The 12558-nt window shown below is 56.8% G+C and overlaps 3 protein-coding genes across 3 annotated transcripts; 2 read left to right on the top strand and 1 right to left on the bottom strand.

Annotated features, from left to right (window-relative positions):
- Nucleotides 1-120: 120 nt before the first annotated feature.
- HMPREF1541_10728 (uncharacterized protein) lies at nt 121-1221 on the bottom strand (the record flags this gene model as incomplete). The annotated part of the gene is made up of 1 exon (XM_008715398.1): nt 121-1221. The coding sequence occupies one exon, from the start codon at nt 1219-1221 to the stop codon at nt 121-123; it is 1101 nt and encodes a 366-aa protein (XP_008713620.1).
- Nucleotides 1222-2201: 980 nt separating this feature from the next.
- Nucleotides 2202-4538, top strand: HMPREF1541_10727 (uncharacterized protein; the record flags this gene model as incomplete). The annotated part of the gene is made up of 1 exon (XM_008715397.1): nt 2202-4538. The coding sequence occupies one exon, from the start codon at nt 2202-2204 to the stop codon at nt 4536-4538; it is 2337 nt and encodes a 778-aa protein (XP_008713619.1).
- Nucleotides 4539-9670: 5132 nt separating this feature from the next.
- Nucleotides 9671-11557, top strand: HMPREF1541_10726 (uncharacterized protein; the record flags this gene model as incomplete). Its single annotated transcript, XM_008715396.1, has 1 exon — nt 9671-11557. One exon carries the CDS (start codon nt 9671-9673, stop codon nt 11555-11557), a length of 1887 nt encoding a protein of 628 aa, XP_008713618.1.
- Between the last annotated feature and the right edge of the window lie 1001 nt (nt 11558-12558).

Below are 12558 nucleotides of genomic sequence, written 5' to 3'. Positions count from 1 at the left end.
AGAAGACCTCGTCTATGCTGGCAGAGAAAGGTTGAATCGAAGTCATGACCGATCCAAACAACACTTCGCTGACCAACGTATCTTTCGTGCAGCCATTCCCCTCGTTCTAGATACGCCACTTCATCTCCTCTTACCCGACCTTCTATCCGCCCTTCCAGCCAGTACCTTCCGCCTCTTCTCGAAGCTGTCTCCAATCTGCAACCCGTCACCTCGGGGCGCGTCTTCCGTAGCCCGCCTCTTTTCCCTCCGCTTCAACTTCCCTTCCTTCTCTCCACCCGTAACGCTCCGCCCAATGCGGTCACCCAGTCCGCCCAAGCCAGTCCAGTCTTCGCCGCCAAACATGTCCCGGCGCTCACCCTCGCCCCGCTTCCGGGCCTTGCGTTTCTCGGCCTTGCTCTCGCCCGGCAGACGTGTGAAGTTGCGTTCTTCGTACTCGGTGCGCTCGCGCTGCTTCTCGAGGTCGCGCTGGGAGACGCCGCCGCGGCCGCGGTCGACGATGGTGTTGTTGCTGCCGATGGAGGGCTGGGCTCGCGGAGCGCTGGAGAGCTCGTCGTCGATGTACTCGTTCATGAGGGCGGAGGTGCGTTTGCGGTTTGCGGCGGGGCGCGCATCTGGGTCGAGGGAGGGCATGGCTGTTGGATTGATACGTGGGGGTTTGTAGATGCCGTTACTGCTGGCAGATTTGGAGGGCTTGTCGGCGGTGGTAGACTTCTGTAGTGAGGTAGCGAGGGATGCGAGGCCGGGCGCTTGGGAGGCTTCATCGGCAGTGCTGGTAGGGTCGAAGGCGGGGTTGCCCCGGACATCTGAGTCCGAGTCTGAGTCTTCGGAGGCGTCGGGGTCACGGACATGGCCTGAGGAGGTACGAGCCGGGCGAACTTGCTTCTGGTTGTGTGCGGCTTGTAGGTATTGGTCAATGGTATACTTCAGGCGCTGTTCGATGGGCCGCACGCCGCGCTCCAGGTAGACTCGAAGTTCGATCAGCTTTTCAACTACGGTTTTGTAGCCATCATCCTCTTCTGTTTCTAGCTTTGTACCGCCATTGCGAAGTTTGAACAGGATCAGAAAAGCGAGGTTTTGCAGGTAGGAGAGGAGGAGGTCATTCTTCAAGTCTAGCATGGATATTCCATCTTGAGGGGGCAAGAAGGCGTCTGAATCTTGGGCTAGGACAGCTGTCGCCGATGCGAGGGAGTCGATAAGGGTTTGGAGGTCCGTGACTGCCATGTCGTCCTTGTTGCGAACGATATGGGTCGAATCCAGACTTGCGACGATGATATATGCGAGGAACCCAGAACTTTTTTTCTAGCCGATAACCGCATGCTTGGCGTAGGTGCAGCTAGCGGGTCAGTCACTCCGCTCCCGATGACTACTGGTAGCTATATCATCACGCTGTGCAGTGTAGGAATGGATTGGGCACCTCGAAGCACCGTACAGATTCGACTACTGGCCAGTTTGCAACCGGCTCGTTGAACAGAGGTCTCGCCATTATTGCTTGACAGGCTTCCGGAAATACTTTCCGGTGAAATTGACAATCTGCACTATGGAGAGCCTGGATTGAGACAAGCCAAGGCACTGGATAGTGCTGAGTGGCAAGCAAGGAGGTCATCTGTACGTCTGGTAGCAACTGCCTCCTTCTGTTGCTGTGAACAATACAAGATGAGATAGTTCAGACGCTGGAAGCAGGCGGCATGCAACGAGTTGCTCCCCTTAGATCAGCCGTGTTGGCTATAGCTCCGGTTGTGCCACGAAAGCCGATAGGCGTGATACTACAGGGCTACTGGGCGCCTTCGGCCCGCTAGGGCTCCCTTTACTCCGTATTCCGTCAGGATTTCGTCAAAAAGGCGAAGCATGATCGAGATCCTTCATAAGCTCCAACTAGGCGCAGAACAATCTGCCCTAGATGCACGGCTCGGTACCAGCACAATGGAGGTGGAACCTTCCTGTCTCTTGTTCATCTCCGCGTGACGTCGCTTGCGGGCTCGATAGATGGACCCTGCGTTTCTCCTTTTTACGCGGAGTCGAGCACACGCGCCACCGCGTCGCTGGTTTATTGACATTTTAGACACCGAGGATTCAACTCAGGGAGGTCAAGCAATTACACTTGTCAAGAGACAACAGGTGTGGGCGAATGGCAAGGCGCGCCATGGTCTTAACGTTCAAACTCGACCTCGTATTGGCCCCGAATCGGCCCCGTCACCTCCAACATGGATGCTGAACCTAAGACCGCGACCTTCCGCCAGAGTCTACATGGTCTGCCCTATGCTGAGACGGCCCCGGCGCCGCTGCCGATCTATGTCACCACCTCAGGCTCTCCTCAGCTCGTGTCTTCTCCCCCTGCGACCGGTGCTCGCAGTCCCGCCTCAACCAACACTCTCAATCTCACAGAGCAGTGCAGGACACATGACGGCGACACCCTCCAACCTGGGAATGGTTCCGTACGCAATAGTAAGACGTCGTTAAACTCCCCGACCAGTATATCCTCCACCCCGAGCGTTCCACAAATCAAAGTGGCCGAAGACGAAAGGGCACCTACATCGAAGAGCTGGCTAGCCTTGAATATTCCATCGAGCAGTTTCGGAGAAGATCTATCAGAGGACCATATCAAGTTCTCCAAGAGAGGAAGCATGTTGGTTGACGGGAGGAAGGTCTCGCCTTCGAGACAAAAACCGCCCGGTCTGAAATCGATTGAGGACGAACCCGAGCATGGTTCTATACAGCAAGAGCCCCGACAATCTCCAACGCAAAGCCAGTCGCAGTCGCAACACAGGCCTTCTGCCAAGGTGCTGTCAACTGATGAAGAGATGTTGTCTGAAAAAGTCCGCTTATTCTACGCCCATGGTTCCGAAGTACCGTACGATAGCGATGCCCAATCTCAAGTGGCCAACAAGATCGGCCTGCGATGGCAGGATGCCCTCGGCGGCACCACGACAGAAGCATCAAGCGTGGCTTCCCTGTCCCGAGGCAACTCTGCCACCGACATTCACAGCGATATTGCCTCGGAACGAAATGGGTCTCGCGTCTCCAGCATGCAACGAGATGTCCTCCGCGAAGACAATGAACTTGCTGGTGGCATAGAAGACTGGAACGATGTTGACAACGCTGACGTCGACCGCTACGGTTTCATTGTTCCCAAGCCCGACCCCCCATCCGCCGAAGGCCTCACTCGCACGCCGACTACTAAGGGGCTCACGCGTGTCACGACTTCATTACAGATAGCCTCCGAAGCTCCTCGGCGGAAGCATACCATCCGTCGCACACCGTCGACCACCCGCTCCATGCGATCCGTACGGACTATCTCGGGGTCTAATATGCTACCCTCATCTCCCTCACAACAATCAATAAAGCAGCGGCCCAGCTCATCACACTCTGCTTACAAAACCATCTCCCGGCACAGCACGTTCCGTTCCCGCGACCGGAAGCTAATGGACGATGCGGGTGACATGTTGACCCTTCCACGCTCGGCATCTAATCATCTCGACGCCAAAGATCCCAATGCCACAGCTAACGATGACCCTCGAGCACGGCGGAAAGAGGTCGAGCGCGAAGAGAAATGGCGGAAAATGGCGCGACCAATTTCCACCTCCACCGTTGGCGGTGGCCAGTCCTTCACCTTCGACACTACTTCTTCGAAACTGATCGAGCGGACTTGGAAGGGCATACCTGATAAGTGGCGCGCCACAGCATGGCACGCCTTTCTGTCCGCGTCTGCCAAGAAGCGCGCTGCTTCTTTGACGGATAGTCAGCTAATAACCTTGTTCAACGACTACCAATCTGCAGGGTCGCCAGACGACGTACAAATCGACATTGATGTTCCACGCACCATATCAAGCCATATCATGTTCCGCCGGCGTTACCGTGGCGGTCAGCGCCTGCTCTTCCGGGTTCTCCACGCCATGTCCCTCCAGTTCCCGGAGACAGGGTACGTCCAGGGCATGGCGGCGCTCGCTGCCACACTACTCTCGTACTACAGCGAGGAGATGGCGTTCGTGATGCTGGTCCGGCTCTGGGAGCTACGCGGCCTCGAAAAGCTGTACAAGCACGGCTTCGGCGGCCTGATGGAGGCGCTGGCTGATTTCGAGAACAAATGGCTAGGCCAGGGCGAGGTGGCCAAGAAACTCGTAGACACCGGCATCCCACCGACCGCTTACGGCACGAGGTGGTACTTGACCCTGTTCAACTACTCGATACCCTTTCCAGCACAACTCCGGGTCTGGGACGTCTTCATGCTCCTCGGAGATGACACGTCGCAGGCTTCTGAACCAGCGAAGCCGACGAGCGCATCGAAGGCTGCCGCGGACGCGCCGAACGGTGACAGCGCCGCGAATGAAGAGAAAGAAAACTTCGGCACGACGCTCGATGTGCTGCACGCGACGTCGGCGGCGCTGATCGACGGCATGCGCGACATTCTGCTAGAAAGCGACTTTGAGGGCGCAATGAAGGTGCTCACAAGCTGGGTGCCGATCAAGGATGAGGATCTGTTCATGCGCGTCGCGAGGGCGGAGTGGAAGGTGCAGCGGCGGAAGGTGGAGAAGGGGCCTTGAGGCTTGCGGACCCGGTGGGAGGAGAGAACGGCGGGATGGCGGAGGTTATTTCGTGGAAAGGGATTAGGGATGGGGATGGTGGTAATCAATGGTCATGTGCGTCTCTGTCAGGAGAGAGGGCATGGTGTGAAAGGTGAGGCGATTCGTGATGAAGCAATGATGGAAGAAATATACACACACGCGAGGTAGACGGCGAGCGCAGTGAGAGGGAAAGATTAGTATGCATACGATGCTTTACTGGCATTGATTGCCTGGATGGTGCAAGGGCAAGGTACCGGCGGCACATGCATCACGAAAGGCAGAGAGAGAGAGAGAGAGAGAGAGAGAGAGAGAGAGAGAGAGAGAGGCGTCAATGCATAAAGCGTCCGATTCAGACGGCTAGCTGACTGTACGCGTGCGAACAAGTATTGAGATGAGATGTGTAGCATAGCATAGTACGCGGCGTTTGGGAAAAGTGAAAATGGTACTAGTACATGTACAGGTAAAGAGATATAGGTATTGGGGGTCCCATGAATTACTGGGTTCATCCGGGGGATATTATTTCTAATACCTAATACCTAATTGTGAACCAAGGTGCTGCTAGTTCTATCTGTAGAGTTTTTGCAGTGTTCAGAAAGTGTCTGTAAGTAAATGCACAGTCGACATTTTGGTCGAGCTCTGCAAGCAAGCACTTGTTACGCGGCAGCGACAGGGAGTTGGTGGGTAGGACGTTCGAAGCCCGAGGCTCAGAGATGGTGTACACTGCAACACGAGAAGAAGCAGCGTTGTTGGCTTGAAATCTACATTAAGCTCATCGATTTCGGTCAACTCGCTTGATCTGGTCTAGAAGATAGGACTGTCTGTGGTCCGGATAGCCAGAGAACTACCTGTCTCTTCTCAGACACCCGTGCCCCAGTGGCATGTCACTTTGCCCCAGGCCTTGCAGACCGTTTGGCACATGGTTGACTTGCTGCGTGGCTGCTTTGAAGAGTCCGGTTGATGGGAGGCGGAACGGGGAGATTTCGAACGGTGCCATGGCTTTCCTTTCATGGCATTGGAAACATTCAACGGCGACTTCTCTGGGCAGCATGAGATGTCATGGCTGACGGAGGAGCAGGAGCGGCAGATGCGTGGATTGTCCATGTTGTAGTAGGGCTTATCGAGATGTTGGAGGGCCGAACGTCGACTGGTCAGGTATTGTCGTTGGACCTTTTAGCGATTTCGGCCAGGTTTTGTTGTGTTCTGGCCCATGTATGGTGCATTTGGGACAGAGAGGCACAAAGAGGTCGCTTTGTGCGACGTTTGTTGGACCTGGCTATTATGGGAAGCGCCATTGTCGTGAATGCGGGCGGCTTTGTGAGGTGTACTGCTGGGATATGTTGGGTGCTGTAGGTTAGTTGCTATGATGCGTGGGTAGAGGAAGAGTGTGAATGAGAAGGGATGGAAGTAATCGATCCTGGATGTACAGATTGGTAGGCAGTCACTCGTAGATCTCGCGCACAGAACAGTGCAATAGAAGCCACCTCTTGCTTGACGAAGGTACAAAATCGTTACAGATGGCACTGATCCCAGGGAATGGAGGGCAGGGCAGGTCACTGGTATCCGATTTTGCTCCCTCTAACAAGTGTTTGCATGAACGTCAGAGGCGTTCGAACAGGGCATTGCAATGATGCCTCGGTATTTCACCGCCCATCATCGGTAGTGAAGCAATAAAGCGGCACGGTTGAGGTTGCAATCTTCGGGAAACGTCAAAGCCACCGAGGAGGTACGCGTAGTATTTTGCGCCGGAGGCAGGGTTGATGGAGGGTCACTGCCCATAGCCAGCATTAACAGCGGCACACACGAAGAATGGGAAAGTGCTGTCATCAAGTTCCTATCGGTGGCCATCGTATTGTCAGTGCTGTTAGCAACTTGGCAGCTTCACTTTGGTGGCTTGTACCATCCGACTCACCAGCTGCATCTTGAACCGAGCCACACCAATCGAACCGGGGCGGGGAGTTTTGTTCACACTCTCAGGGCTCGATCTGCCGTCCCGATCGCCAGGTTCACACAATTCATCCGGAGTTCGTGTTTGACGGCATGATGACACGGGCACCGCCGATCTCGTCGCTTGTGCCACGCTTTCACGTGGTGCGGACCCCGTCGGAAACGTGGTGTCAATCGCCTCGTGTTTGGCGTCACAATGTCGATGACATGCACATGGCATTCTGGGATCTTTCCTGAGCTCTCCCCAACCGATTCCTCGAAGGCGTGCGCGGACATCCGTATATTGCATCACTGGCCTCGATCCGGAACTCCAAAGTGGCAGTCGGCGGTGATCTGCCCCGAGATGAGCAATGCGGAAGCAAGGAAGAACCCTGCCGCCTCCATCGCGAAATACGCAGCCACGTTCCGGCCAGTCTTGCCCCTCCGACGGTCGAACCCACAGCCTACAGCCTACCAGCCACATCACTGTGGTCCTGTCAAGATCGATGGCCCTGTGGCTACTACTGTTTTCAGCCAATACGACACCGTATACCCACCGCAACGCGCCGTTGAAGGCTCCAAACTCAACAAGCGACACTGTGGGTAGCCAAAAGTCTTGCTTCTGGCTTCTGGGCCTCGATATCTCGGTAAAAGCAAGGCATGCAGGGCGTGGTCCATCTAGTGAAGCCACCATGCAAGCCAGGAGTCAACAGGCTACCGAGATTCAACTCTGCACCGCCAGATCGATCCCTCGTGTTGAGGTGTTACACGCGCAAAGCACCTCGCAGCACCTCGTATCAGGTAGCCGTGGCGGTTAGCTACCAGCGCCTAGAACATGACCATCTCCAACTCTTTAAAGCAGTCCCCAACCAATTCGCTATCAACTGCCCGATCTTGGGCACAAGCGTCGGAGAATTCATCTGCAGGTTGCGCCTCGGGCGCAGACCCTGCAGCTGGTCGTGGAACAAGCGGCCTACACCATCGGCCTATTAGGCTCAATCGTCCTTCCGTGGGTGACTGTTTATGGCAGTGGGTGGTCTACGCCACAGATCCGTCCTCGAATTGTAAGAGTAGAGTCACTTACTTGAGTACTCCGTATCTCAGACGATCAGACGCCAGCAGAGACTAGCCACAGCCACACGCTGCGCGGTTGGCCGGGTGTATCCCCAACACTCGCTGGCTGAATGCGATCGGCGAGGCATGTTTCTCGTGTGTTCCAGGAATGCAGCATTCGAGACGCAGCTCCCTTTCGAGAGGAGCTTCGTGTTTCATGTCTATTATTGCCATGACAATGGGATCAGCACGGTCACCGCCAGTCACGATGGTGCGATGTCCTTTGACTAGTGCTGAGGCCAATTCTGCGTGCACCGCCGCACCGACTCGTAGACAAGCCCTCTGGCCGGCTTGTCCACATACAGTGTCCAAGCTGCTAGGCTAAACTTGCATCTCCAAACTCTCTGCACCAGCAGTCGCAAGCGAGTCTCCAGTGAATTGTGGCGGATGACGCACCACGGCATTGCCACATACGTGGTGATAGTCAGTGGCTGGTGCTTTCCAGGAAAATGATCGCCGGCAACGTGGTTGGCCATCCCTGCTGCACGAGGCAGCGGCAAGTCAAGAAGTGACAGAAGACGGCAGAACGTGGGCAGTACGTTCGTACAGGGATTTTCTGTCCTCTACCAAAGCGTATCCTTGACTTGCTCCTCGGTTGTCCCAGCCTCCCAAATGTCAGACGAGCATTCATCGCCGTTGACCAGTGCACCCTAACCGAGGAGGCGTCAAAAAGGGCCCGGGCATACCCCGAACCATAACCATAACCATCTCAAGCCCCAGGAGCACCGTAAGAATGCTGTCGCCCCAGGTCGAAACCGACTGGAGTATGGCACGGTCCTGCCGATGGCAAAAAGCCTTTGCACTTGGTTGGTAGCGAGCATCTCAAACGAAGACGAATGCCACCAAAGATTCAACAAGGGTACCGGCATTCTACGCCAATTGGCCGCGGCTTATTCACCAAGCTCCAGCTCCCTCCACCGCGTCCTAGAGCTTTGCAACGCCGACGGAAAGAGTTTCAGGTCTTTCCAGAAGCGCACTGGAGTTTTGGGGGCCTACTGGAAAAGGGTAGTGCTGGTCTAGCCCCCAGTACGCAGTGTAGTATGGGCGCTGGTGCCCTTCCTCTTCCTGGCACACCGGCACCGTTTTCGCCATGTCTGACGCCCAATCACTCGACAAGGCTTCCCGTTATGACGAATTGCACCCAGGCACGCTCACTGCGCCCCGGTACCCTGCTCATGCTTCTCCTTTAACGTTGGATACTCCGTACTAACCTGGTCGTCGTGGCGTGGATCAAAACGTGCGACCTTAAACCAATACGGGCACAATCGTCGACTGGCCGCTGTGCCCGTTCTGGGAGCTGTCTTGTGTGCCTTTGATCCAAAACCCCATCGTTTCGCTCGATTCGTTTTCTTACCACTACTACCTAAGCAGCATTGCACACCCATCCTCTTCCTGCTGCTGCTGCTTCCCGATCTCTGCACCACCCTCCAGCCCAAATCAGACCCCCTGCTACCCAGAGCCGTTTCCGTCTGGTCCTCCCACCCGCACTACCCGCTGGCAGCAGAACCAAACTCTACCACTCCCCGCCCTGGACGTAGCCTCTTCCATCATCCACCCCAGACCTGTTCCAGTTGCTGCTCCGGTCCCGAGCCACTCGCCCGTCTCGCGTGCTCCCGGAAGAGCACAAAGGGCCTCACTTCATCAGATCTGGAAAGCCTCGACCGGACCCTGGTCAGGTCAATCTTGCGAAACCCTGCTACGATTCCACCATAATAACCCCAACCCATCGCCGGCAAATTCGAATCTGGAAATCACTCGTTCGCTTGCTTGTACCCTGCCATCACCATCTTACTCTCGCTTCAATTCATGCAGCAACTGGAGATACCAACTCTCAAACCACAGACGTCATTTTGACACATTCTCCTCTGTCCCATGATTACACGCGAGGGCACCCGGCCATTTCTCAAACAATTCCAGCATCACTTGCTGGATGAACCTGATACATACCTGAAGAGCTCGACCACCATCCGCTCATTCAAATCTCCCACCCCTCCACCCATTACCAAACTCTACGCCTCGCCTCTGCTCCGCCAACAGCCGCATCCATGCTGTTAGCATTGCAGCCCCCATCCCCGATGCAGCACGACATAAAATCCATCGCTCATCTCGGTCACACCCATGAATACTCCACCTCGACGCCATCCCACTACAAACCAACCTTCAACTCCTCTGCTGTCAACCGGTACTCACCACCGGAGTCGCCTCGCCACCTGCCTTCCTTCTTCACCAACGGCATTGGCGGCGCTACCAACGACGCTGCCATGAGCAGCAGCTCCGGCCACGGCCATTCACATCCACCGTCATCCCTCCACCACCGTGGCCTTCCCCCGCCCACAGGCTCCGGCTTCGCGCTGCCACCGCCAACACCAACCTCAAGCGATCCACACCACCGCTCCTCCTCGGTAGCGCCTCCCCCGCCGACACAGCCACCGCCACCACCGTCCCAGCAGCTCCAACAGCACTCTTCCGCCGGTGGCGGCGTCACCAGTTTCGGGCAGTTGCCCGCTCCACCGTCCAGCTGGTCCACCACTACCGCGCCCAGTGATGACTCAATGCGGAGCTGGCTGCATGCCAAAGCGGAGGAAGACCGGCGCAGACAGGAAGAGGAAAAGACGCGGCAGGAGGGTCTCCGCTTGGACCAGCGGCGCATCGAACGCGACATTCTACGGGAGTCACTGGAGCGCGGCGTGCCGCCCGCCATGGTGCCGCTGATCTTTGCGGGCATGGGTGGCGCTACTGCTGGTTCCGGTCTGGGCCAGGCCATGGAATTCGCGCAAAGCTGGATGCAGAACCTTACGCTACAGCAGCAGCAACAGCAGCAGCAGCCATCCTTACAACCGCTCGGCCATCAGCAGCAGCAGAGCCATTCACAAGCCCTGCAGTCCTCCGCCGAGCAACAGCGCCTCGCCGCCTACGAACAGCAACTCCTGCGCCAACAACAACAAGGCCTCCTGCCCGCTGGAGGCTCGTCGCCCGATCTGCGCCGCGAACGCGAGCGTGAGCGCGAACGAGAACTTGCCGCCGTGCGCGACCGCATGATCCCTCCCAACCCTTACGGCTCCCAACAGCAGCAACCACTACCATCGCAAACCCAGTCACACCGTTCTTCTTCCTTCTCTTCCGGCGCCGCACCTCCCTCGAGCGCCCTCTCGAAACTCAACACCATCGACTTCGCGCCCGCGTCGCGCGGCCCGGGCCAAGGTCTGCACCCCTCGCTCTCTGGTTCCAATCTCGTAGGCACCGGTGTCTTTGGCCGCGACGCCTCCACCCTCTCCTCCGCTGGGGGCCTGCGCTCCGCCGACGACACCCAACAGCCGCAGCAGCAGCAACACACGTCAGCGAGCAGCGCATCGGCGCAAGCCTCCTCGGGAGGCGGCGGCAGCGGCGCCGGCCTCTTCTTCCACCATTGGACACCACCCACAGGAACCTCAGGCGCGTCAGGTCAGGGATCCGGGCAGCCGCCCACGCCTAGCGGGAAGAGCATGCAGGGAAGCCCGTATGGCAGTGTGGGGAGCGGAACGCACGGACATCTGAGGAAGCAGGGTGGGCCTAGCGGTGGGTCCTCTAGTGGTGGTGGTGGTGGCGGTGCAGCGACGGGAGAGTGGGAGAATAGCCCGAAGAAGAGGAAGATGACGCATCAGAGTGGGAATGGCAGTCAGGGTGGGAGTGGGAGCAGTGGGGGAAGTGCGACGAGGGGCCCGTCCCAGCAACAGCAGCATCCGCATCATCAGCTTCAGCAGCATCCGCATGGTGGCGGAACGGCGGAAGAAGGCGAAAGTGAGAGTGCAGGCAGCGGCCGGGAGGGCGAGCGAGAGAGCCACAGCCACAGAGATCGAGACAGGGATAGGGACAGGGAGCACCTGAGGCCCAGCTCGCGGCAGCAGCGCCTGGAAGAGCGGGAGCGGGGAGGTGGGACTGAGGCTGGGAGAGGGAGGTATGAGGATGTCAGGCCTCCTGGGTAGGAGTAGGGTAAAAAGAGGAGGAAGATGGTCTACGGGGAGGGAGGTTGACAATGCGGAGGATATTCCCCCCACCTCAGCTCTACATGCGTGTTATCGCGGTTGAATGTGGTTAATTGCTTCGACGCAGCGGACTGCCATGCCATGCCATGCCATGCCATGCTATCCCGTGCCATTGCTATGCTATCCCGTGCCATTGCTATGCTATGGGTTGGCGATGGGCGATGGGCGATGGCAGCTAATGTACAGAGCCAGACAGAGCACCAGAACAAGACCAAGATGGCCCGACATGACGAACGGCACAACTGGACAAAGACACAGACACAGCCACAAGCCCCTACTTCCATCGAAGGAAGACGCACGCACGAGCACCTAGGTCGTCGGCTGCTGCCTGGGGCTATGAGATAGAGATAGGCAACCAAGGACGCACAGACGGTCACGGGGATGGGCATGTATCACCAGACCAACAAAAAAGGCCTGTAGGACGGGGTCGGGTAGCGGATTGAAGAAGTTTTGGGGACGCTGTTTACAAACAGCTACAGCTCACCGAGAACGGGTCTACTTGGTGTGAGGGCCTGCCTAGGTTATTATATTATATCTTTTTGACACATATAAATATTATATAGTTAATGGACTCTCGAAAGGGTTCGACCTCCGTTCCTTCTTGCGATTGTGTGTCCCTACATCTGAACCTACTGTACTGTCACATGTATTCTTCCAGGCCGACCGACGTCTTTTTCGTGAGGTGTGAGGTGTGCGGTAGTGGACTAGCCACGGATCGTGCGTGTGAATTGTCAAACCCGTTTGGATCTCCAAAGTTCTTTGCTTTTACTTTTGCTATACCGCTTCAGATTGCCCGCTCGCCAGAGTACAACTGTGCGACCGTGCGAGCCGAGGGAGAATTCCAAGGCTCTGCAGCTGTCGGTGAAGAACTGCTGGCAGCCGACTTGAAACTCGTCTCCAAGTGTAGAGGCAAGGGATCGGTTCGACCGCGCAGGGAATCG

Source organism: Cyphellophora europaea (assembly GCF_000365145.1).
Source record: "Cyphellophora europaea CBS 101466 unplaced genomic scaffold supercont1.14, whole genome shotgun sequence".
Lineage (NCBI taxonomy): Eukaryota > Fungi > Ascomycota > Eurotiomycetes > Chaetothyriales > Cyphellophoraceae > Cyphellophora > Cyphellophora europaea.
This window is presented reverse-complemented; position numbering and strand designations above follow the sequence as displayed.